At 35.9% G+C, this 24,829-nt stretch overlaps 1 protein-coding gene across 7 annotated transcripts in view; it reads left to right on the top strand.

The window, feature by feature from the left end:
* The window catches only part of smtnb (smoothelin b), a 70,438-nt gene that overhangs the window by 41,977 nt on the left and 3,632 nt on the right, over positions 1 to 24,829 (top strand). For 3 of the 7 annotated variants that reach the window (XM_058777598.1, XM_058777603.1, XM_058777602.1), the window contains 9 exons: positions 10,850 to 11,023; positions 11,629 to 11,704; positions 11,883 to 11,915; positions 14,131 to 14,304; positions 15,526 to 15,588; positions 15,677 to 15,740; positions 16,182 to 16,355; positions 16,443 to 16,563; positions 19,108 to 19,259. In XM_058777598.1, the coding sequence (XP_058633581.1) occupies positions 10,850 to 11,023; positions 11,629 to 11,704; positions 11,883 to 11,915; positions 14,131 to 14,304; positions 15,526 to 15,588; positions 15,677 to 15,740; positions 16,182 to 16,355; positions 16,443 to 16,563; positions 19,108 to 19,259 (1,031 nt within the window). The other 4 variants (XM_058777599.1, XM_058777601.1, XM_058777606.1 and 1 more) reach the window with 4 other exon arrangements.

Raw genomic sequence — 24,829 nt, 5'->3', positions numbered from 1 at the left:
AAAAAATCTTCACTATTACTTTATCAATTCAGTGCGTCATTGCTGAGTTAAAGTATTCATTTCTTTAAAAGAAAAATCGTACTGACCTCAAACATTTGAGCAGTGTATGTGTATGTGCTTTCACTCATTCACACATCTCTCTGTTGCCAGATCTCCCAAGGAAAACAAAGCCAAAACAAGCGACTTCACCAAAATAAGCTCTAATACAGGACTCAGTTCTTTAAATAAGCATAAAACAACATGACTGCCCATTAATAAGCATCTTTATGACAAACTAAGCTTATACATGCAGACATGGCAACACAGAAATAAATGCACACTTTTTAAAAACAGCAACTTTTATGAGCATGAACAAAATGGGGCTCTCATGGCCTAATGGATGGGTTAAATACAGAGCACAAATTCCCAAGTATGGGTTACCATACTTGGCCACACGTCACGTCACTTAAAACACAGTGCCCCTGTTGACAGAGGTTTACTTAAAATTGTCTGATATAATACGTCTCTCAATTTAACGTTTGTCAAAAATTAGACACCAAACAAGTTATATAGTTGTTGTGTGAAATGTAAAACCCTTGATAGACATCATTGCAATTTTGGTAGTAACTCTGATACAATCCCACATTTAATTGCAGTTGGAACTCTTGATAATTTGTGTGTGTGTTGCAGCCATCCTGTCTCCCCAATAGCTAATACTGCACAGAGCATAATAAACACTTAAAAAGACAACATCTGCAAACCTGTAAACAACTGAGGATGACAGTCCTTGTGAAAATGAAGTACACTTAAACACTTTAGGAAAAGAGTATTTATGAAAACAATACAGATTGGATTATGAAAGTCTTCAGACATTTTTTTTTAAATTTCACACTTTGTTGCAGCCTTGTGCTAAAAAAATGTAAACTACTTTTTTCACATCAATCTGTACTCCTATACCCAGTAAGGACAAAGCAAAAAACTGATTTCTGATAACTTGGCAAATATTTAAAAATAAAAGTATCACATTGCATAATGCAGTACTTAGTTGAAGCACCTTTACAGCCGGCAATTACAGCTTTAAGTGTTTTGGGTTTGATGCAAAAAGCTTTGAACTCTACTTTTGGGGATATTCTGCCTTTCCTTTTTGCCGATCCTCTCAAGCTCTGTCAGGTCGGACGAGGACCAAAGGGGGACAGCCGTATTCAGGTTTGATTGGTACTCCAATCAATGTGTAGAAATATTCAGAGAAATGAGATGCACCTGAGCTAAATTTCAAATGTTTTAGTAAAGGTTCTGAATGCTTATGTCAGTTTGATAGTTCAGTTTGCTGTAATCACAAATCTGCTTGTCATAATGGGTTATGGAGTGTAGACTGATGTTAAAAAAAAATTATAATAATAGCAATTAGAATCTCTTTAGCAAATGGTTGCAACATAACAAAAATAAAAAAACTGGAAGTCTGAATACTTTCTGAATCCACTGTACTTCGGTGTGAACCGAATGTAATGTTTTTGGATATTTAATTTCATGTTATTTTCGATTATGTGCAATTTGGTGATTAAGTCTTGCACTTAAGTTGGGCTTAATCACATCTTTATATGTAAAATTATAATTACGTCTATTGACTTTGAAATATGGTTCAAGTGTACTGCTGAATGTACTGACAAGCATTTGTGGTAAACTAAAGTATATTTAAATATAATTTCTATGGGAACTTGAATGCCTTTTATTTAAATATATTTGTAATTACACATTTGTAATAAAGCTGTTATTTAGTACATTTTAACATCTTTAAATGTGTTCTCAAATAACACAATACAGTTAAAATTAAAATCATGCTTTAGGCCCGACAACTCTGTCTGGTCCACAAACTATGTTTCATATAACTACTCCGCAAACGTCCCGCTGCCCTGTATCTTGCTCTCTCATTGGCTGTAGGTCATTGCCGATGTGTGAACTCATTTCACACAGCAAGATTTTGAATCGCCGATGAGTCCAGATTTTTACCATGCTAAATATTTCATTATTTCAGATCGCGTCTTTGATAATTCACACTGCGTGGTTGTCACTCGCATGAATGAGCATCTGATTTCGGGAATTTGTCGGCGATTTCGCAAAACCTGTCGGCGAGTGAAAATCGGGGTTAAAATTGTGCAGTGTGAACTCAGCATGAGTTTGTTAAGAAACAGTCATGAAAGTGTCTCTTTAAGTACACTTAAGTGGTCTTTTTTTCATTCGTATTGTTATCTGCAAGTCCAATTTTTGAGTACTTTAAGTTTTAGTTTACTTCAAAACCTTTAAGAAGTACCCTACAAGTGCACATTCAATACAATTAAACACACTTTTTCACAAGGCAGGAAAAGCTGCTCCTATGTGCATAATTGAGGTAAATCGTTTGAAATATAGCGAAACATCACAACAGGTACAAGTAAACGTGTCTTTTGCTGGTAATACCTGTTGAGTCTGTAACTCATGTGGGGCAGTGTGGTAATCTTGTTAAAGGATAAGTACTGACGCTTCATTAGCAGGTTGACAAGGCTATTTCGCACAAATGAGGGATTAATATCTCAGTGTGAGAGCAACAGAAGAAAGAGAAAGCCTCGAGAGAGAACACACACAGCAGGAATCATGATTTGAAGGAAAACTTGTATACGGCAATCTGCGTCAGAGGTAAAAATGAGTAGGATTTGAAGAATAGAAAGTGATTGTTGTGTTGTATACTAGCAAACATGAACCGCTGGAGTTAATGCATACTCTGTACAGGTTTGGTTTAGCTTTATAAATACAGTGATAACTGTGATGACAGTCAAATGTCTAACAGCTGATCATAACGGATGCATTTGTGTGGTCATAAATTGGATGTTGTTTGCCCTTTTGCTTCTCTCTTCCTTTGCAAGCGATTTTCTGGATGGTGATTTGAGGTACAGATTGTACTAGATGTAGGTCAAACTGTTTAGCACTGATGGGACGGTAATTAGAAGCAGGGTTTGGAGAGACTTGATGAGAAAACCACAAGGAGTGGTGTGGGAAATAATCTACAGCTCTTCCGACCACAAATAACTGGAGTTTCCAGTGTGAAAGCAAAAATGCTGCTCAAGGTGAAAAATCACAGCCGATCAATATATGAAGGGGATTTTGGATCAATGATATTTCATGAGAAATTCAACACAACGTGACAAAAATAGAGATCATGACCACATTTGATTTTTTTTATTTCAATAGCTGTCCCTGTTTAGGACACAGTATAAGAGACAGTTGTCCTAATGATTTAAAAAAAAAAAAATTTTTTTTTATAATATTCTTTACATTTTTATTTAGTGTATTTATATACTTTTTCTTTTTTATGTGTAATCCCTTTTTACCCTGGCTGTGTGAAAATATCTAATACATGTCAATATATTTGACAAAAATCAACTTCTTATTAAAAAAATGGATGTCTAAATGTTTAATGCAGCAGCACAAATCTAATAATTATGGCATGTTTTATGGCACAGGTTTTAAAAAAATATACATAAATTTGATAAATTTATATGTCCAGTGAACATACATATTTAAATGTGCTATTCAGAAAGCTTCTAAATACAGTCACTGACTATTTCCATCCACCACACGATGCCAATCTGTATTTTTCGCAGCTCTTTCCTAGAAAGAAATAGTAGCTTTTTAATTTCATACGTGGATGCCTATAGGATGATGTTCCAAGCCAAACAGAAATTTTGAAACTTTTCCCGGCAAAGCACTGCTTGTCTGTTCCTTCCGGCTGTACGTACCTTACATTCTTCACAGGGTTTGTTTTGTGGCCACTCTTTTACAGCTTGCGGTGGTATATTTAGATGCTCTGTTTTGAACTATGCCGGATATTTTTAGTTGCATGGCTGTCAGTAAGTCTGAGGGTCAGGCATTGTTGCTTGAATGAGACCGGACTGATTGGAATAGCTGTCTGAGCCTCAAATATACGCGGACTCAGTCATGCTATTGAATGATCTGTCATTTGGGTCAAAAAGTTCAGAGGTGGTTTTGGTTACTCAAAAATCTGAAATGTGTCACAGCTTTCAATGAATTGCTTGTACAGAGCTTTATAGTGGAATATTTTATTTTTTGCATAAATTTGCATATAGATGCATTGTTTTTTAAATAATGATTTAGTTTAGGGCCATTCACACAGAACATGTTTTTCCTTTCCAGTGCATTACTTTTCCATTGTTTTTCTATGAAAATGTGTATAACCATCGCGCTTGTCTCGCGTCTTCTCACAGGTGACATACGCCAGATTTCATCTAGTCCATTTAAATCATTTAGTCCATTTAAGTCCCATCCCTTTCATACAATCCACTGCAAAATCACATTCAGATCTGCTTCCATACAATCAACAAACAATGGATAGCACCAAGTCCCTGTCCATTTTTTTTTCTCTCGATTATCCATTAGCCTTGAATGTAAGTCATACAGTATGTCAATATGAAAAAAGACCTGCGAGTACATCAGTTTCACTGCAAACTTCAGCTCAATAAAGAATAAAGAATAACACTAACAATACCAACAAGGTCTTGGGTTCTTAAGTAAAGTGCACTGATAAAAGTGGAGCTTGAATTCCTTATACAGAGTCACTTTTTATTGAAGTGTCTACAAAGACATCAAGCATAACTGTAGGAAAAACATCATATGAGTTTAATGTGCATCTTAGCCTAGTTTTGACGTAAAGAGGCACTAAATATTTTTGTTGCACCATTAAAATTAGATGAATCATAACTCTACATATAACTTAAATATTTAGGGAAGCCTGTGAGCAGGAGTAACATTTGGAATAAAACAGCAGATTGACTGAAACGCATCAGCAAGCTCAGATGTCAATCATTTAGACATGTATGATAATGTTGACATTTGCAATCGTTTACCATTTAATTGTGAGAACATTATGTGAATAAATTACTTTGTTAGCAGATCTTCAACACAATCCTGACTCAAACAGCACATCTGTGGTCATAATAAATAATGCCAATTCTTATGGTTTTTTTTTTGTTTGTTTGTTTTTAATGAGTATTTGGTAATACTAGTTTAGGGATTAATTCTCACTTACTGCTTATTAGCATGCATATGACTTAGGATTAGGAGTTTCATAGTTTATTTGAAAGTCATAGTTTATAGTGAGAATTTCTCCCTACAATAAAGTGACCCAGTTTATTTGTTCATCCTGAATCATTGAGATTAAATGTCATATATTACATAACTATGTTAGTTTTAGGAGCGCTTAAGACCTACTAGCTGCATTCTGCCTTAAGAACAAATGGTGCAACCAAATAAAGTATAGTAATGAACTAGCTAGGAGTTACTAAATGTGTAGTGTGGGCTTTAGGTTACAGTTAAAGTAAGAACTTACAAACGTCTGGTGCAACCCTACCCTGCTGGTGTAGTACATCTAGGGTTTAAGATCGATCAGACACCCTTTAAAAAAGCTAATAAACCATTTGTGCCTTGGATTTGCACTATGTACATGTGGTCACATTGTTCACCGCTGCTCTGCAGACTTTGTTCTCTGCTAGTGAAAGGTGTGAAGGACAAGAGCTCTAAAAAAAGAGAGCCGGGGGCTTATGGGTGATTGCCCACTGGAATAATGGCCACTGTTGATAAATAGATGACTGTGGCACCTGAGTTAGCAGGGGCTCTGGGGCCTCCAGCTGCCATGGCGACAGAATTCCAAGGCTCGCCATTGGCTGACGTGTTGGACAGCTGATGGGGGTCTGGAGTGAGGTATAAAGGGCTGGGATTTGTCTCAACTGGGAGTCGAAGTTAGGCATATTTTGTGTCATCTATACCTATTGCAAGGCGACTTGCTTTGATTGTTTTTATAAACTTAAATTTGTTGAGCTTTTGACGATTATTTGGCACCTGTTGATCAGTTACTAGAGAAGCAGCCAAACAGACCATGCCTGGTGTCAGTTTGGACTCTACGCCAGACCTAGGCGACCAAGTCAGTCTCCAGGACAATCTGGATCAAGATTGTGCCGAGTCAGGCCTAGAGGCTGTGATCGGAGACCTTCTGTTACAGACCGCTGCAGACGATGAAGATGAAAAAGCAACAGATGAACGTTTTTATGAGCTGGAACTCAATCTTCAGCGAGCCGTGCAAGATGTACATTGCGATTTGAAGGTTTTCGGCAAAAGTATAGAGGCCCGTTTGGAGGAAGCGACAGCCCAGGTTGCGCCTGTTGTCGAGGCCATTGCTGCCTTACAGCAGGAGAACTTGAGCTTAAGGATCCAGCAGGAAAAGCTTGCAAGGCAAGTAATGGCGCTTTGCGATGCCCTTGGACTGCCTGAACCAAAACTGACACAAGAGCAAGATGTGGATGCAGCAAACAACAATCCCTCTGATGGGGAAGTAAACCCAGTGCTACACCCTCCAACCTTTGCTGCCGTTTGCCACGCATCACCTGTGTCGTCTCCACCCGGCAGTGTCTCAAGGGAAAACAGCATGGTAGTATAAGTGGGGCTTTTTCCCAGACATTTAGCAGAATGTAAACATTAGTAGTTTTGATAAGGCAAAGAATCACTTTTGCAATTTAAAGTGAGCTAAAAACAGACTTGCATTGGGATATGAGCCATATCTAGACACCACTCTTTTGATTTGGACCAGCTTAATACCTAGAATCACTTACCAATGTAATTGCAATGCCCTGGCAGCCATCAGGAACACCTAGCATTGTGGTTTGTAAAATTATCTCATCCAGTAGTTGAACTGTGCTTTTGCTAAAGTAGTATTTTGCATATATGCTTATGAATGATAGAAAATTTTTTCGCAGAACAATAGCATGTTATTATATATGAATTTTCTAGCACAGTTGTTTTTGTCTCTTATAAAAAACAAAAAACAAAAAAAACACTCGAAAATGCAGACCCCGTTGTAAATAAGAGTGAAAAATCACTTATTAAAACTTGTTGTTTGTTCACTGTTTTTGTTGTTCTATTATTACCCCTTAGCAGATTTTGGGCCAGTTTTACTAACAGCTTGCGCCAGCGCAAACTGTCTTATGGTGTTAAAATAGTACTGTCAGGTTCTACTAAAGACCGCACAGTGATGAATTAGCGCTGAAAAGGCGTGGACACAGTTATTTTGCAGTGTACACTGAGACCAGTGTTTGCAGATGTTCAAGACGGCAATGTTGATTTATTGCAATTCAGTTTTATTTTGATTCTTTAAAATAAATAATCATGTGATTGCTCTCCTCACAAATGAACTGTGGCTTGTTTTTCGCTGGCATTTCTCTTAGATAATGAGGACTAGTGTGTTTTTGAGCCTACATTTAGTACGAGTAAAATACTTCACTGTTATAATCAGATACTCCATGACTTCAACTCAAGTTAAATTGGAATTGGTGACTTGTAATGGAGTCATTTTTGTTGTAAGGTATCTGTACTTTTACTTGAGTATGGTTTTCAGGTACTCCAGACATTTGTCTGATTGTAAACAATAATAGTTTTGCTAAGGTGAAGAATCACTTTTGCGATAAAGTGAGCTAAATGGGATGAGCAATATGTAGAGACCACTTGGTGTGGGTCTTTCAATTTTGGCCTGTTTATTTACTACTCAGAACACCTAAGCAAACTAAAAGCAATCCTCTGGCCATCAGTAACATCTAGCATTGTGGTTTGCGAAAAAATATTTCTTCACGTAGGTGAACTGTGACTCAGAAAGATGGATATTTTAAGCTTTTGCCAATTGAAACAAGTAGCATTTAGCATATTTATGCTTACCAATGCTGGAAAATAATTTTTCCTTCATGAATCTGCTGTCATCATTTGGATGGCTTTGGTTTTAAAAGCATAATTTTCCACTATGTATTATTATTATTAGTCATCTGCACTCGTGGTGAATAACGTGGAAAAATCTGCCAAGAAAACCATCTAAATATAGGGGTTCAAGTTAAAGATTTTCTTTCATTGAAGCTTGTGCCAAACTTTTTCCTTAACAAATAAAACATACTGTAAACTTAGCATCAAAGATCCCATCTGGTATGAATAATTAATTTTAACTTATGCTTCAAATAGATTTTACGGCTTAGCGCAGTACATTTGAAAACAAAATGAATCATATGGCCCATTTATGTCTGATTAATTGAAAGTCTTAGTGTCTGAGTTTGCTTCCAGGAAGAGATTTGATTCAGTCAGATCAGATTTTCCAGGGATCTCTTGATTTAGGGCAAGTTACGCTCTAGATACAGTACAAGTAGTTCAGTGAGCAGGAAAGTTAGTGGTAATTTAATTTTTAAAATAAAGTGCATAATAGAGTTTTAGATTGAAAACTAATGTTTGTGTAGCACTTAAAATATGCTTTAGTTGGTTAAAAGTGGGTTAAAACCCGTCTGAATTTACTAGTGTGAAGCAAAGCCTTGTTAAGCTGGGATTAGTAAGATGTAAAACAATGGTAACTCGTTGTGGCACAAGATTTGCAGTGGGTATTCGGTCTATTTCTGCACAAGTCTGTTGCAGGTCTTTGTATGTGTTTGGTGATGTAAATAATTGTGAATGAATGCCAGATTCTCATTTTAGGAATAGCACTTTTGCATTACATACCAGTGATTTTTAATAGGGCTGCCAAAGTTAGCACATTACCTTATGAGATTAATTAAATATGTCTAATGCTGTTAAATTCATTTAACACCCCTAATGCATTTACCTGATTTGACATAACAATTGCTTCATTGCGGGGTTTGACAGTGCGAGTGCTTCACTTGCATTTGTGATTTAAAAATAGATATGTGTGAACTGTAAAATGTATTTAGGAGCACATATGCAAATAAAACAATTTCCTGCAGGTATTTAAATCATTAATTTAAGTGGTCTTAAATATGGGGATGGAAAAACAGGAATCACGATACAGCTACTAAAACTAATGTAAATATTAAACTTCGAAAGACTACGATTTAATTTTGTAAATATGCGTGCTGCATGTTTCAAAGTAAAAATGTGCTGCTGTTTCATGTGCTACAGGCCTGCGCTTTCAGATCAGTACATAATCAATGAATACCATGCACTTATGTCAAATGATTGCTAATGATCGACTGTTGATGAATTATGACAATGTTTACCTTATGGTTTTTATATTGTAATATGTTTATAGATGAATATTAGAGTACATTATTTAACACATTGTTCAGTATATAGATTGTTTTAATATTATCAGCACAATAATCTGTTTATAACAGTTACACACACACACACATTAAATACAGTTTGAAGCTGAAGTATTAAAAAATCAACTTAGGAGCACAAGCAGAAAACACAAGCATCAATCTTTGCAATTTATAGATTGCAGATAGATTTAAAGTTGTGTGTTGTTTTTCATTTGTCACAAGCATTTTATACAGTCTGGATACCTAATTTTCCATTGTCTCAAGGTCTCTAAACACTCTCCATTACTAACCGTCCGTCCTGACCTGCATGTCTACGGTGCTTCATTGAAGCAGAGATCAGTGAAGCGCTGAGTGTGACGTGGATGAGAGGCGCTCAGGGACATTCACAGAAATCACTGAGCTCTCATTCCTGTCTAAATGTCAGCGAGCTTCCACGGCTTTTGTGTAAACACAGCTGTAGTCATAGATCAGATTCAGAAACATTCTCTCCCTTCCACCAGCCCCCTTTTTCCATCTCCTCTGTCTGCTGTAAGGGTTTCACTCGCTCATTGCTCTTTTTTGCCCATCTCTATCACTCCGCCAGTTTTATTTTTGGAAGGCTATTTTTATCGTTTCTGCTCTTAAATCCTGATGTCAATTGTGTTGTTGTCGATTATAGCCTGCTTTGGGGATTAGCTGTTCAGAAGTATAAATGTCATCACTGTGTTTTAGTGTCATAGTATAAGGTCTTAACAGGCATCTGTCTGTCTGTCAGCATTATATAGATATTCTTTCCATACACCAATGTAATGCATTTTAACATGATATAACAATAACTTTTGCGATGATTGTGCATCTGCAGTAACCTTTTAAAAGTTTTGAACATTTTACATGGTCTTAATTTTTTATTTATTTATTTTTGGCAAATTTTAAAGTTCAAATGAGTTCAAAATAAATATGAAAGACATTTATTGTTAAATATTAAATCAGAGAAATTTAACTAAGTTGAACAAAAATTACTGAAATTGAATGACTTTGAAGTGACTTCAGGTCTTCCTTAAGTTAAAGGCCATGTGTGGTGAGGCGACAGTGAAATTTTACGTTACATGATATACCATTGATAAGATTAATGGCAAATTATTGTTTGTTCAAATACTGTTTAATGTTGTCTCACTAATCCTCATGCAGTCCTTCTGTTTATTAGTAAATACAGTTGTTTGATAAAGGACAGCATGACTTTAGTTTTGCCAATTTAAATTATAAGTAGCTTAAAAAAAATCTAGAAAATTTACAATTAAAAAATAAAAAATCTGCAACTTTACCATAAAAATATGGTAGCAACATTTTAAGTTTTAAAGATTGAACTTAAATGTACAATAAAAAATATTTATTTAATTAACTGGCATAAACATTTAATGAAATATATGCCAATATACAGCAACATATATATACTAAAATCAGATTTCATCACGAAGAAGCTTTTCCACAAGCTGAGGTGAATACTAACGTGCAGAAGATGCATGCTTTCATAAACTCAAATGCAAATACAAAACACCATCATGGTAACACAAATGACATGAAATAATGTAATAAACATGTAATTATCAACAACCCAAATTAACTTCGAAAGAAGCTAAGAAGAACAGTTATTTAAATGGAAAACCATCAAATGTGAGCTGTCACACAGGGAATTCTGGGAATCATTTTTAAAGTGTACCTTCATAGTGTATTATACATTGTCTTTTATCCCCCTGCACACACAGATGGAGACGGAGCCCATATCTGTTGTGGGTGAATCTGTGAACGAGGCGTCCCGTGATGTCCCTGTGCTTCCTAACGGCTCATCCATGACCTCCATCAAAAATGAGGTTCAAAGTGATAAGCTGACCTCAGAGAAGCTGCAGGAGATTGAGGACGAGGAGATCCTTGACAAAATGGTACTTTATTTCTCCTGCTGTTATATACAAATATCAACAACAAAAAATGATCAAGGATGTGTTGTGACAAACTGAGGCATGATGCTCTTGCAGACAACACAGAACCCAAAAATGAAAACTATCATCATTTACTTATCTTCAAGTTGTTCCAAACCTATATGAGTTTCTTTCTTGGTTCTGTTGAACACAAAAGAAGAAATTTTGAAGATTGTTGGTAACCAAACAGTTGCCAGTAGCCATTGACTTCCACAGGATGGAAAAACTTTTTGGCTACATACATGCTTCAAAATATCTTTTTCTTTTTTTTTTTTAACAGAATGTTAATTTTTGGATGAACTATCAGTTTCAATTTGTCTCACAACATTCCTTGATTATGTTCCTTCCTCTTTACCACATAATGTTCCTGTTCTTTCTTTTAAAGAAATAAAAAGATATCAAATTTTACCGTTTTACTTTTAAAATACAAGTTCCTGGTATTATTGTGCATGATGGATTTATTCATTTTTAAAATGCTTGGCAGTATAGGAGTACGATAAATTGCTTTATTATTATTATTTTGATTATTATTATGGTCTGTTTGGGGTGGGGTTTGTTTGTTTTCACAGCTTGATGATTGTAAAGATTTTGAAGAAAGAAAAATGATCAGGACTGCGATGAGAGAACTACGGAAGAAAAAGCGAGGTGATTAATCTCTACTTTTGTTTTCTTGCACACCACTCATCTCTCCTTCTCTTCTTTCTTTGTTCTCTCTATATACTGAGGGGCGTCAACATAGAAAGTGTATCAGTTCACAGTGCTAGACAGTCTGTCTTCTTTACTTCCCTTTTGTTGAGTGCTGTTTCTCTCTTTTTGCTCTCAGAGACTAGGCTGGGATGCACACAGGAAGAAATGGGTAGGGTTTCTGGATTGTGTTTGTTTTTGACCTAGTGACCCTTTGCTAATGCCCAGGGCCTTAGTGAAGGGTCAGTTAGACTTCATTTGGCTATAGACTTGGTTTGTATTTGAAGATACGGTATGTAGTTTTTATGTGCCACGTGTGGTTTGTGTGATGCGTGTGATCTGGTCATGTTTTTTGATCATGCATGAAAGTATATTTGGTTATCATGTGGTACTGCTTGCTCTGTGTTTGCTTGATCAAATGTACACACAGTGCTATGATCATCTATGCTGTGGGGGTGTGCAATATTTATTATATGATTATATCTCTGTGTTTTCTGGGGTTTTGTCAGTAATTTGACACCATTTTGCTAAATTGGTGCTGGAACCTTGACTGGTTTAGACCTGTCATGTACAAGTTATGTGCAATACATATTCTGTGCAGTGATTTCCGTTTTTACCTTATAAAGGCATTTTCTTTTGACCATTTTTAGATATAAGCATTATCTTTTATGTCAAATTCTCAAATTGAATCAATAAAATCAATGGCTGTTACCAGTCAAATGAAATCAGTATCAACAAAAGTCATTTCTGCACTGCAAAGTGACATTTAGATGTATTTACACAGACTGTTTAATGCAGCTCAGAGGTGGAATGAATGCATTTCCACAAAGGCAGTGTAAATTATTTTCATTGCAGTTACAACTGCATAGATATGAAATTATATTTTAAAGATTAAACTAAAACTGCCAGTAGATGGTGATAAGTTTCTGTCTTAATGAGCGAGTGTCTGGGTCAGTCCTTCAGCTGATTCGTTCAAATGGTTGATTCATTCAGGAACGAAGCAAATGTGTCATTGATTTGTTCAAAAATGCATATTCTTTCAAAAACTAAACACTGCTATCTGTTGCTCAGAGGCACTTAGGGCCAGTTTTACTAACAGCTTGCGCCAGTACAAACTGTCGTTTGGCGTTAAAATTGTACTGTCAGGTTTTACTAAAGACGCGCAGTGATGAATTAGCACTGAAAAGGCGTGGACAGTTATTTTTGCACCTGACCTTATTGAATATGAATTTGTAGGAGTTTCCCTTTCAGACGCAAAAGTTATGGGAGGAGATTATTCAAATGAATCACGCAACGTGTTTTACTAACGTTTGTGCTCATCATATTACTGGCATTTGCACCATTTATTTAACGTCCAAAAAAACAGGTCTTAAGCTATTTTGCGCATTAAATGGCTGCGATTATTGTTGCTAGGAGGAGGCACTGCAGGGAACAGAGCATGTGGTAGAAAGGAGAGGATTTTTTCGACACGTATTCATTTATTTTGAATGCCAGAAGAACATATTATCCGAACATATCGTTTGCCAAGCCATGTTATTTTTAATTTGCTTCAGTAAATAAAAGACGACTTCGAACCCTCAATAGGAGTCAGCAATACCAGGTCTACCAAAACTTCTAGGAAACCTTAATTTTTTGGCCTCCAGTTCTTTTCAGCGTACTGTGGCTTCTTTATTTCTTTATTTGCGACTCCGCTAATTTGTGCTGCACTTGGTATATTGCGTTGATCGATATGTAAATGAGATGTTGCGTCTGTGTTCTTTAATTTGCGCATTCTTAGTAAATCACCTGCAGAAATTTCCCCTCCCATCAGCGCTGTTTTGGAATTTCGCTCTTGCACTAATTTGCCCTGTTTAGTAAAACTGGCCCCATAAAGTTCTGTTTTAGCTTTGTTTTTTTTTGTGAAATAGAGCTTCGATAATGATGGTAATATTGATGATATTGTTTTTAAAATGTAACTCACAATATTAGCCATATGTTTGTTGAACTACTGTAAAAAATCAATATCAATATCACAATTTTCAATCGTGCTGATATTCAGGAAAAACATGTCAGCTGACACATTGTTAAAACAACAATTGTGATATTGTGATAGATGGTAAATATTGCACAACCTTACTATGGTGTTAATGTAAGATGCTAACGCTTTTACACAAGTGCTTTAAACATGATAGTGATAGAGTCTGAAGTATGTGATTTCTGTGTCACTAGATTTGCTAAATAATTTTTTCAATTAAGTTTCTTGGATGCACTCCCTAGTCAGATCGCCCATGTTGATCATTGCAAAAGTGCTAATGTGGTCACATGTTTTGTGCATCCTGCACTGATCTATTCTCTATCTTCACCCTAACTTCTCTTCCTGACGCTGTTCATTTTGTCTGTGTCCTCAGACCAGAGAGAGAAGGAACGAGATCTGCGTCTGCAGGAGCTCAGACAGCAGCGGGAGGAGAAATCTCAGAAAGCCCGGGTGGGTGCAGACAACAGTGAAGTCGTGATGAAGAAGATTGAGCGCTCCACAGACGGCTCCACTATCAGTCACGTCACCAATCGCGTTTCCCATTCAGGTAGCACAGCAGTAATGTAGTGAACTCTACTTGGCTATATTTTTTTTCCCTCTGTAATCTACTTAAAATTTAAGGTTTATGTTCAAGATTTTGCAACAAAAACAATCATAGTTTTGTTTTACAAGACCTTGGGAATTAATTAATGTTTATTTAATATCAGCAGACAGGTCAGCAGACTCCTTTTTACATTTTAAGAGCCCTCGAAGAAAATGCTCACTAGTAAAACTCTCCTGTAAAATAATGAAGTATTAGTGTACCTTTAAAATTGCATTCAGGTCGGTTTTGACCTGTAAATTCGTTGCATGCATCTTAAAAATCAGTAATTTTTGGTACAGGAATAAAACTGTGGAAATGGGTTAAGACACTGTTACATTGTATTGTATCAATTTTGACCCGGATATTAACTAATGCTTTACACATGACTTTATGGCAACTTTTTATCTGTTGGTTAGATTTGTCTCAAAAAATACTTTTGTAAAGTATATTTAGTCTCTTTCCCATGTATCTCACACACTTTTAGGACTGATTTGTGTTGGTAAATGCACACAAATAGTTCAAAAGAATAAATGAATCCATTGATTTTATTTAACGTAATACTGGTCATTTTTAGATTAAAAGTTCTTATATTGTCACACTTTATTTTTAGGTCCAATTATCACTATTAACTAACTATTAACTATGATTTTTGCCTCAGTAAAATCCCAATTTGCTGCTTAGTAATAGTTAGTAAGGTAGTTGTTAAGTTTAGGTATGGGGTAGGATTCTAGAATATGGTCATGCAGAATAGGGCATTAATATGTGCTTTGTATATACTAATAAACAGCCAATATTCTAGTAATATGCATGTTAGTAAACAGCTAGAATTGTTCCCTAAACTCAATTGTTACCTGTTATACATTTCATATAAAGATGTATTCAACTAAAATTTGTCATATTGAAAAAAAAAAGAAAAAAAAATGTTTTTGTTCATGACAGTGGTTTTTCCGTAGTTCATGTAAAAATTGAAATTTCAAAGAATCTCTTCATTTAATAAAAATGGGAAATATTTGTAGTGTTATAGTAAAATACTCCTCTCTTATGATTGGCTGGTCACTTTAAAATGAGTAACATCACTTACAGCTGGGGGGGTCCAGTTTTTTTTAATGCTGCCTGATCCTTCAACAAGAGCCTCTTGTTCTGTGTGTAATTTGATCATGACACTGTCATTGCTTGTGTGTGCAGATGATAGTGGCAGGACGTCCCGCAGCACTATCATGGAATCCAGCTATGTTCAAAAGACAGACAGTAAGTTTAATCTGTTTGTACTCTGTATTCAGTCTTACTTTCTACCAGCACCCACTTCAAACCCACTTTTCTCTTATTATCTCATCAGAAGGCACAGTGCAAACAAAATCCTACAGTTACTCCAGCACCACGTCCACTAGGAAGGTTGGCAGGTGAGTGCTTTAAAGTCAACATGAACTCTTTTTGGTCCTGGTTTTATTTTATACACTGTAGTTAATTTTTTTTATAATTTCCAAATAATTATTCAGGCATTATATAACACTGTAATGCCAGTTAATGTAATACCGACATAAAATAAAATCCCATCCTACTGTACATACACTACTGTTCAAAAGTTAAGGTCGATAAGATTTTTTTTCTTTAAAAGAAATTAGGCTAATATTTTATTCAGCAAGAATCGTGAGTGTCAAGACTGAGGAGGAGGGTGCAGAAGCATCAACACTCTCCAGTATTTTGAGTTTGGACTCCAGTGCCCATTTCAACCGCTAGCTGTCAATATTACATACTGCACCTTTAAGGTCTTTCGTCATAGTTGGGTGATTTATTCTGAAATGTATTCTTTCTTATATACTTTTCCTCTCTGTTTCCTTCAGTGTTTTTGACCGTGAGGACAACACATCTCGTAGCTCCAGCAGAACATCAGCTCTAGACCGCAGACAGGCGGAGAGATCGGAGCTGATGAGGGCTCAGACGTTACCCAAAACATCTGCAGCACAGGCACGAAAAGCCATGATTGAGAAGCTCGAGAACACTGGAGGCTCCGGAGGGTGAGCCTGTGGTTTTCGCACACTTTCAGGCTCATTTAGCTGACAGAAATACCACCTGTTCAACAGCATTTCTCTTTCTGACTGTAGCAACTCAGCCATTACTCAAGTAAACAAGGTGCAGCGCTCCACAAGCTTTGGTGTCCCCAATGCGAACTCCATCAAACAGATGCTGCTGGACTGGTGCAGATCCAAGACCCGTTCCTATGAGGTAACTGGAGAAAATCAGATCCTGAATAAAAAATGAAACCTCAGTCATCATTTGCTCACCCTCAAGTTGTTCCAAAGCATTTTGGACGTTCTTTCAGTTATTTAGCATGTGCTTACAATTAAAAGTGAATGAGATATAGGGCTATCAAGCTCCAAAAATGACAAAGCAGCACAAACTGCCCTAAAAACAGTCCTCAACTTGGAATATAGTTCATTGGTGTGCTTTAGAAAGTACTAAAGTAGCTTCATATGAGGAACAGCCTGAAATAGAAGTCATTATTCACTCATTTCTAATTTCTTATTCCCCATTTTTTTTTCTTTAAGACTTGCTGTATTTGTTTAATTACACTACCATTCAAATTCCTGGGGTCAGTAAGTTATTTATAAGGGAATTAATACTTTTTTTTGGCAAGGATGCATTAGATTGATCAAAAGTGTCAGTAAACATATTAGTAACGTTACAAAACTTTTCTGTTGGAAATAAATGCTGCTCTTTTTAACTTTTTATATCAAAGAATCGTGAAAAATTAAATATATCATGGTTTCCACAAAAATATGAAGCTGTACAACTGTTTTCGCCATTGATGATAATCAGAAAGGTTTCTTGAGCAGCAAATCAGCATATTAGAATGATTTCTGAAGCATCATGTGACCAGAGGCGGACAAAGTACACACCTTCCTTACTTGAGTGAAAGTACAGATACCACTGGTCAAATACTACTCCACTACAAGTGAAAGTTGTAAAGACAGATTTTTACTTAAGTAAAAGTACAGAAGTACGTGTTTTTAAAAGTACTTAAGTATCAAAAGTAAAAAGTAAATGCATTGTTTTATTGTATTTTGCTTTTATTGTATACTTACAATACTTTATGCCACTAATGCAACCTACTGAATACACTGATTAGCTTGTATTATCTTTGGAATTAAGAGCTTTTATGTTACCAAACCTAGAAATGGAACAACTGAATGAAGATAATCATCTTTATTTTTTATCTAACACTCCTACAGCTACATTGAACTCATTTTAATACTTGTTTAAAAGTTACAAAGTTCTTTTTCAAAGAGATATTGAAGTCTATGATATGGTTCATTTTAGGCAAACAAAGCAAACATTGAAAAGAAAACAAATCTTTAGTATCCTCAGAAAACTGGAACATATTCTCTCAGTATGGCCATGGGTGTGCAGGTTGCACCAAAGAACCGTCTTTTTTAATTTTGCCATCAACTGATCAGTGTTCATAAAATGCTCAGAAATCAGTGAACTTCACAACATGTGGCTAGGGTTGAGTATTGTTTGAATTTTATCCATTCAGATTCTGATTCTGCTTTTTGATTTCAATTCTTATTGATTCCTAGTTTAGATTCCAAAGTTTTCATTTAGCCTACTTTTTGATCATTTGTTTACAAAAAAAAAAAAATATATATATATATATATATATATATGTGTGTGTGTGTGTGTGTGTGTGTGTGTGCAGTGTTTTGACAATAAAATAATTTTCAGATTTATATACTTCCCTGACCAGTTTTTAGCACCAATTTACCAGTAGGCCTAAGTTTATAGCATATATAGAGTAAAGTGAGGGCAGCGATTTTGACAGATATATTAGCCTACCATTTGTATTGCCATAAATCAAACTATAGTTAATATAATGAAACTATGGTAAATTGGTGGTGACTGAAGTTTTACTACAAATAGCATATGGTTACTATAGTGAGATAATAGTAAATTTGTGGATACTGTGATTTTACTGCAAATACCATAGTTACGGTTACTATAGTAAAAACATGGTTAATTTTCCAAAGGGCTTTAATGAGTTAACACATGCCTTTGTAGAGCGCTTTTAGCTGTGCAGTAGCGCGGACGTTTACATTAGTTTAGTGGTGAAGATCCCGAGGTTGCCAGATTTGCTAAAAGAAATCAGCCAAAAGCTAGGTGGAAAACTGCAGGCTTAGAAATACTGTAACACTTGGCAGATCGCAGGCTGGATTTTCGCAGAAAAAAAAGGTTCAGTGAATCTGAAAATGCACACACTGTAAAAACTGCTACATACAACGACTTTCTACTTGGGGACCTTGATATAAATGTAGTTGAGTAAAAAGTACGATATTTGTCTTTCAAATGTAGTGAAGTTAAAGTCGCAAGTTTCCAGAAAAAATAATACTCAAGTAAAGTACAGATACTCAAAAAGTGTACTTAAGTACAATACTCAAGTAAATGTACTTCGTTACTGTCCACCTCTGCATGTGACACTGAAGACTGGAGTAATGATGCTGAAAATTCAGCTTTGCATCGCAGGAATAAATAACATTTTAAAACATATTCAAATAGAAAACAGTTATTTTGAATTGTAATAATATTTCATAATATTATGGTTTTTACTTTATTTCTGATTCAATAAATGCAGCCTTGGTGAGCAGAAGAGACTTCTTTCAAAATCATTTAAAAATCTTACTGACCCCAAACGGTTGAACGGTAGTGTGCGTTCTTATTGGCAACCTTTGCTCTCTGTCTTCATATTGTCTCTCTCTCCTCCATTTCTTGAAGAATGTGGATATCCAGAACTTCTCCTCCAGCTGGAGTGATGGCATGGCGTTCTGTGCTCTGGTGCATAACTTCTTTCCAGAGGCCTTCGATTACTCCAGCCTCAGTCCCGCAAACCGCAGGCAGAACTTTGAGGTGGCCTTCAGCACAGCAGAGTGAGTCCAAAGTCGCATATACCACATGATCAAACACATACAAAAGAATAAGAACCAATAAAATGACAGACAAAAATGCAATTCAAATTTGATTTTCTGCACTATGGGGCGAATTCACTAAACAGTTGCTCCTGACGTCGAGCACAACCAGTCATGTGTTCTTCCTTGGTGTGTGCTCATATAGCACTGTTCATTAATACATTCTTACATTAACATGCTGCATTTAATGTCACAATTTATGAAAGAATATTATTCTTTAGTGACAAAACACACACACACAGTCCCTTCTATGCAAATAAGGCGTTTTAGAAACATCAGCCTCATGCAATTAATGTGTTGCTGTTACAGCAGATGGAAAGCTGGCAGCAAACAGTTATTTGTGTACAAGTGTTTAAATTCCGTTATAACCTGGCAAATATCCAGACGTGTCACGTGCACTTTCTGCATCTTGAGCTGATCAAGTGCCTGGATATCACAGCGGTGGAGCGAGGCTGTACAGTCTCAGTAAACGATGCCAGATTGAGGTGGTCTGCTGCGTCCACTACAGCCTACTGCTCAGAACAATCTGCAGAAATATGCTATTTATTTTCTGAATCAGATTTTGAGACCATGCAGAGAGCGTGTGCAAAATAGAGGCTCAACTGATTCTTAGTGAATTCCCCCATGTTTCTAATATTGTCAAACTCCAAATAACACACTTCGGCAAACAATCAACGTCAGTTTGTTTTAGTAACCTGCCTTCATATACACTATCATTTAAGAGTTTAGGATTGTAGGATGTAGGATTTAAAACAAATTGTTTTTGTAAGATGTCTCTTCTGCTCACCAAGGCTGCATTTATTTGATCAAAAATACAGTAATACTGTGAAATATTATTACCATTTAGAATAACTGTTTTCTATGTGAATATATTTAACAATGCAATTTATTCCTGTGATCAAAGCTGAATTTTCAGCATCGTTAATGCAGTCTTCAGTGTCACATGATCCTTCAGAAATCATTCTAATATGCCGATTTGCTGCTCAAAAATCATTTCTGATTATTATCAATGTTGTATAAAGTTGTGCTGCTCCATATTTTTGTGGAAACCCTGATGCATTTTCTTCAGGATTTTTTGATAAATAGAAAAAAAAAAAAAAAACAGCATTTATTTGAAATAGACACTTTTGTAACATTAGAAAGGTCTTTACTGTCTTTTTTGATTAATTTAATGCGTCCTTGCTGAGTAATTAAAAAGTAAATGCTTTTGTAAATGTTTTGCTTTGTTTCTGAGCCTGTTTTAATACAGCCAAATTTATAACAATTTCTTCTGATCTGCATCTCCAGTCCTCTCAGATTAATCATCTTTTAATAGCTGTCATTTCCTTGCGTTTGTTCCACTTAAATAACTAAGCCTTAATTACTAGCTTTTTAAATTATGATTTAAATTTCTCCTCTGCTTATTTCCTTTTTCGTTTCCCAGTTAACCTAACATTCATGCATTTCTAAATAAGAAACATCCAGCTGAACGCTCATGAGTTTCCCCAGAATAGTGTCTGCTAACAGAAGAGCATTACTCAAAGTCAGTATTGTTTGCTGACCTGAGAATAGGCCTTAACCTGCTTCCCCTTTGGATAGTCTGTGTCCAGGTAATTCCAGTAGACACTTTCTCATTTCATTTTCCTCCACCTGACTGAGCACTGGTTTATCTCACTACCCCAACTGTTGTCATCATTAAAGGCACCATCTGTTATTGCTGTTATGGCCTGAAGGTGAATTCATATTTGGTTATTTAAGCCACTGTACTGTTGTTTGCTAGTTACTAGTACTGCAGCGTTCAGCGGTCTCAGGCAGATCACGAGCTCTGCTGTAATCTTTTCCAATGGTAGTTGCCACATTGCGTCAATTATTTAAGGTCCTTGCACACCGAGTCCGAAATTTGTGTGCGTTTTTTTTTTCTTTTTCGTATTCGTCATCCTTTCCTATCAAAATGCTTGCTACAGATGCGAAAACGCAGGAAATTGAACCTGATCCAGATTTTTTTATGACAGACGAAAGTTTCAGAGGCAGTGTGTAAACGTGATTGACACACACCGTGATGTCGTATTTATTTTATAAAACATTTAGCGATCATGTGTTCAAAATATCTTTTTTTTTTAATATATATATTTATGGGCGTTTTCTGCCTTTATTGGGACAGGACAGTAGAGAGCTGACAGGAAAGCATTGGGTGGAGAGAGAGGGGGGCAGGATCAGCAAAGGACCTCGATACGGGAATCGAACTCGGGTCGCCATGAGAGCAGTTGCACTGTATGTCGGCTCACTAACCACGAGGCTATTGGCGCCGACCGAGAACAAAATATCTTTTGATATTTTTATTTTATTGCCCAGCCCTAGTCTGAATTAAGACAGTAAGCCAAAATTGAGATAACAGTATTTCAATAAAGTGATTTGTATTTGGTTGTAAACATTAGCATCTCTCTATATGCGTTACATCATTACATTCTGCGACAGCTTTAAGCTCTCATACTCCGACTTTCGACTGGAAAAAGTCAAATGAGAATGTGTCAAACTACTCCACTTCCGATGTTTAGAGTTGTGGGCAATAGTAGTTGGAAAAGGATGCAAAAAAAGCACAATTACAAATTATAAACCACTAAAGTACCTTTAGTGATATACCAATGGACTTCATTGGGATTCAGAAATTCAGATCTCACCGACTATTTATGATGAATAGTGGAACTCCTTTTTTAAAAAAAATAAAGGCTTTGTTTAAAGGTTCAAATTTGTTTTAAAACTTGAAATCCGCTGTTCATTCAGTTTCTAGTGGATAAAAAGTCAGTTCTCTCATATATATAATTTTTATTTATTTTTTTTACTATTTTTTCCTTCTTTTTTTTTTTTTCTCAATGAATATGCAGTTTCACGCAGTCATTCATGTTATGAAAGTACTAAACAGCGATTGACATTTGGAGCATTTGTTTCAGAACCTGGTATATTTTCTACATTTAGTTGAGATTGTTTAGGCATGAACACGACAGTCAACCAAAGGACCAAGTTTATATAAATTATCGCAGTTGAAAATCAAAAAGTGCCCTCTTCCCCCTTCTCTGAAACGGACATGTTGCAAGGATGCTGTCCCAACAAAGCCGTCATGCTTAAACTGATCAATTCTGTATTCTGACAATATGACAATGTTGCATTATGAAAGCGAACGGAAAATTCATCTTTGTAACCATGTAAGTCCCTGTTTTGAATCAAAAAACACTATTGGTGTTTTTTTGAAAACGCCTTAAGTCTCTTTGTGAATACCTGGCGTGATAGTGTTTTTTACAAGCATTAACAGATGTGTGCCTTTAAAGAGGTCAGTCTCCACCGCTCCAGCATGATCCCATCACTGAGCTTCTACAGGCTGTTTTACAGTCAGACAAACAGTGTTTGTCTGGAGACGAAGGGTTACTTTTTGCATTGCTGTTATTGTCTCCAATACTGTATGTTGGTGTTATTCACAGTCACTTTTGCATAATGAGATCACAGAATGGATGCATTGTTGCTCTTTTTGATGTTGTTTGTCTTTGCACATGTATTTGTTATGAATGTAAGGCACGAAAACACAGTTACATATGCTGTCATCACAGAGTTTAATGTTGGCTTTCTGATTTTGTCTTGTGTGTCTCATTTCTCTCTCCTCACTGGCCTTGTATATCCCACTTGTTTCTGTCCTTTTTCTGTCTTCTTTCCTTCATCTGTCCCCCACCTCGGCGTGAGAGTAGGAAGCTGGCAGACTGTCCGCAGCTTTTGGATGTGGAGGATATGGTGCGGATGCGGGAGCCGGACTGGAAGTGCGTGTACACGTACCTCCAGGAGTTCTACAGGGGATTGGTGCAGAAGGGCTTGGTCAAAACCAAAAACTCCTCCTAGGGTCAAAACTCAGAGCAAACGGTGAGAGCCAGATCAGATCTTTGAGGAGAAACTCAGCTGAGTCAATCTTGGGACTGCCAAGAATTAAACCTGATGGAGCAAACTAACCTTTAAAAAATAGATAATAAAATGAAAAGAAATCAAAGTAGTAGTAATGATCAGGACGAGACTGACAATTAGAGAATCAGGAAAAATTTTACATTAAAATTGATTTGGTTTTAATTGGCTGGAGAAATTGATTTTTATTGCGGAATTAAAATGAACTCATTTTAAAATGTAAAAAATAAACACATTAAATCAGTAATACCACATATACTGTGACCCCCAAAAAGTATTTGCACACCAAAAATGTATGAATATCACCGTGTTAGATATTACAATATCAAACAAGTGGCATTATGTTAAAGGTGCACTATAGAGCTGCACAATCTTGGGTAAAACTGACAGTGCAATATTTTGTTTTACTTTAGGGCTGTGCAGTTTTGGTAAAAAATGAAAAATTTGGATTTATACTTAAGAACTAACTCAAACCTAAGAAAAAAATTCTGCTTTAGTTTTCCTACAGTAGGCCAGTTTTCCTTAGTTTTCTTTTTTGATCCTTTCAGTATGACTATAAAATAAACATTTTTTAAATATTTATAATATAACATGATAAATGTATTGCAATAATACAGTAAAGTAAAATGTATTTATAGTACACTGTAAAATTGCAGTACTAATATGTGACCCTGGACCACAAAACCGTCATAAGGGTCAACTTTTTGAAATTGAGATTTATACATCATCTGAAAGCTGAATAAATAAGCTTTCCATTGATGTTTGTTAGGATAGGACAAAATTTGGCTAAGATACAACTATTTGAAAATGTGGAATCTGAGGGTGCAAAAAAAATCTAAATATTGAGAAAATGGCTTTTAAAGTTGTCCAAATTAATTTCTTAGCAATGCATATTACTATTCAAAAATTAAGCTTTGATATATTTACGGTAGGAAATTTATAAAATATCTTCATGAAACATGATCTTTGCATAAAATCCTAATGATTTGTGGCATAAAAGAAAAATCTATAATTTTGACCCATACAATGTATTGTTGGCTATTGCTATAAATATACCCATGTTACTTAAGACTGGTTTTGTGGTCCAGGGTCACATATTCACCTTTTGCTTTCAGAATTTAACCCAGTGAGCTTTTATTTTAGTGATTTGCTGGCAAATATATTTGTAGCGTGATTCAGACTGAAGCGCAGCACTGTTCATTTACTCGTGCAGCTCATGATAGTGTTTTATGTGTCTCAGAATCACTCAGTTCACAGTTAATTAACAAAGCTGCTCTAAGACTCAGAAACTCTGTAAATGAACACAGAGCTGTGCTTAACTCTAAAACATGCAGAGCATATTTAATTAATTATATATATCACATTATTACATGACGATTGAACTAAAAATGCAAAAGTTTTTCTTTTGTGTTTTTTGAAAAGTTCATGTTTTCGAAATGATCCCTGTTCTCGAATTTATAAAAAAGACAAAAAATGCTGTACTATGCTTCTATGCATCCCCCTCACAGCGTGGGGCCCGATGCGACCGCACCAGTTGCACCGCCCAAAGGACGGCCCTGGTCGTGTAAATGAATGGTCAAAATGCATAAAAGGTTTTGAGTTGAAAATTGTCG

Source organism: Onychostoma macrolepis, chromosome 05 (genome assembly GCF_012432095.1).
Source record: "Onychostoma macrolepis isolate SWU-2019 chromosome 05, ASM1243209v1, whole genome shotgun sequence".
Taxonomy (NCBI): Eukaryota; Metazoa; Chordata; class Actinopteri; order Cypriniformes; family Cyprinidae; genus Onychostoma; species Onychostoma macrolepis.
Note: the sequence above shows the minus strand (reverse complement) of the source record. Positions and strands in the feature narration are given on the sequence as shown.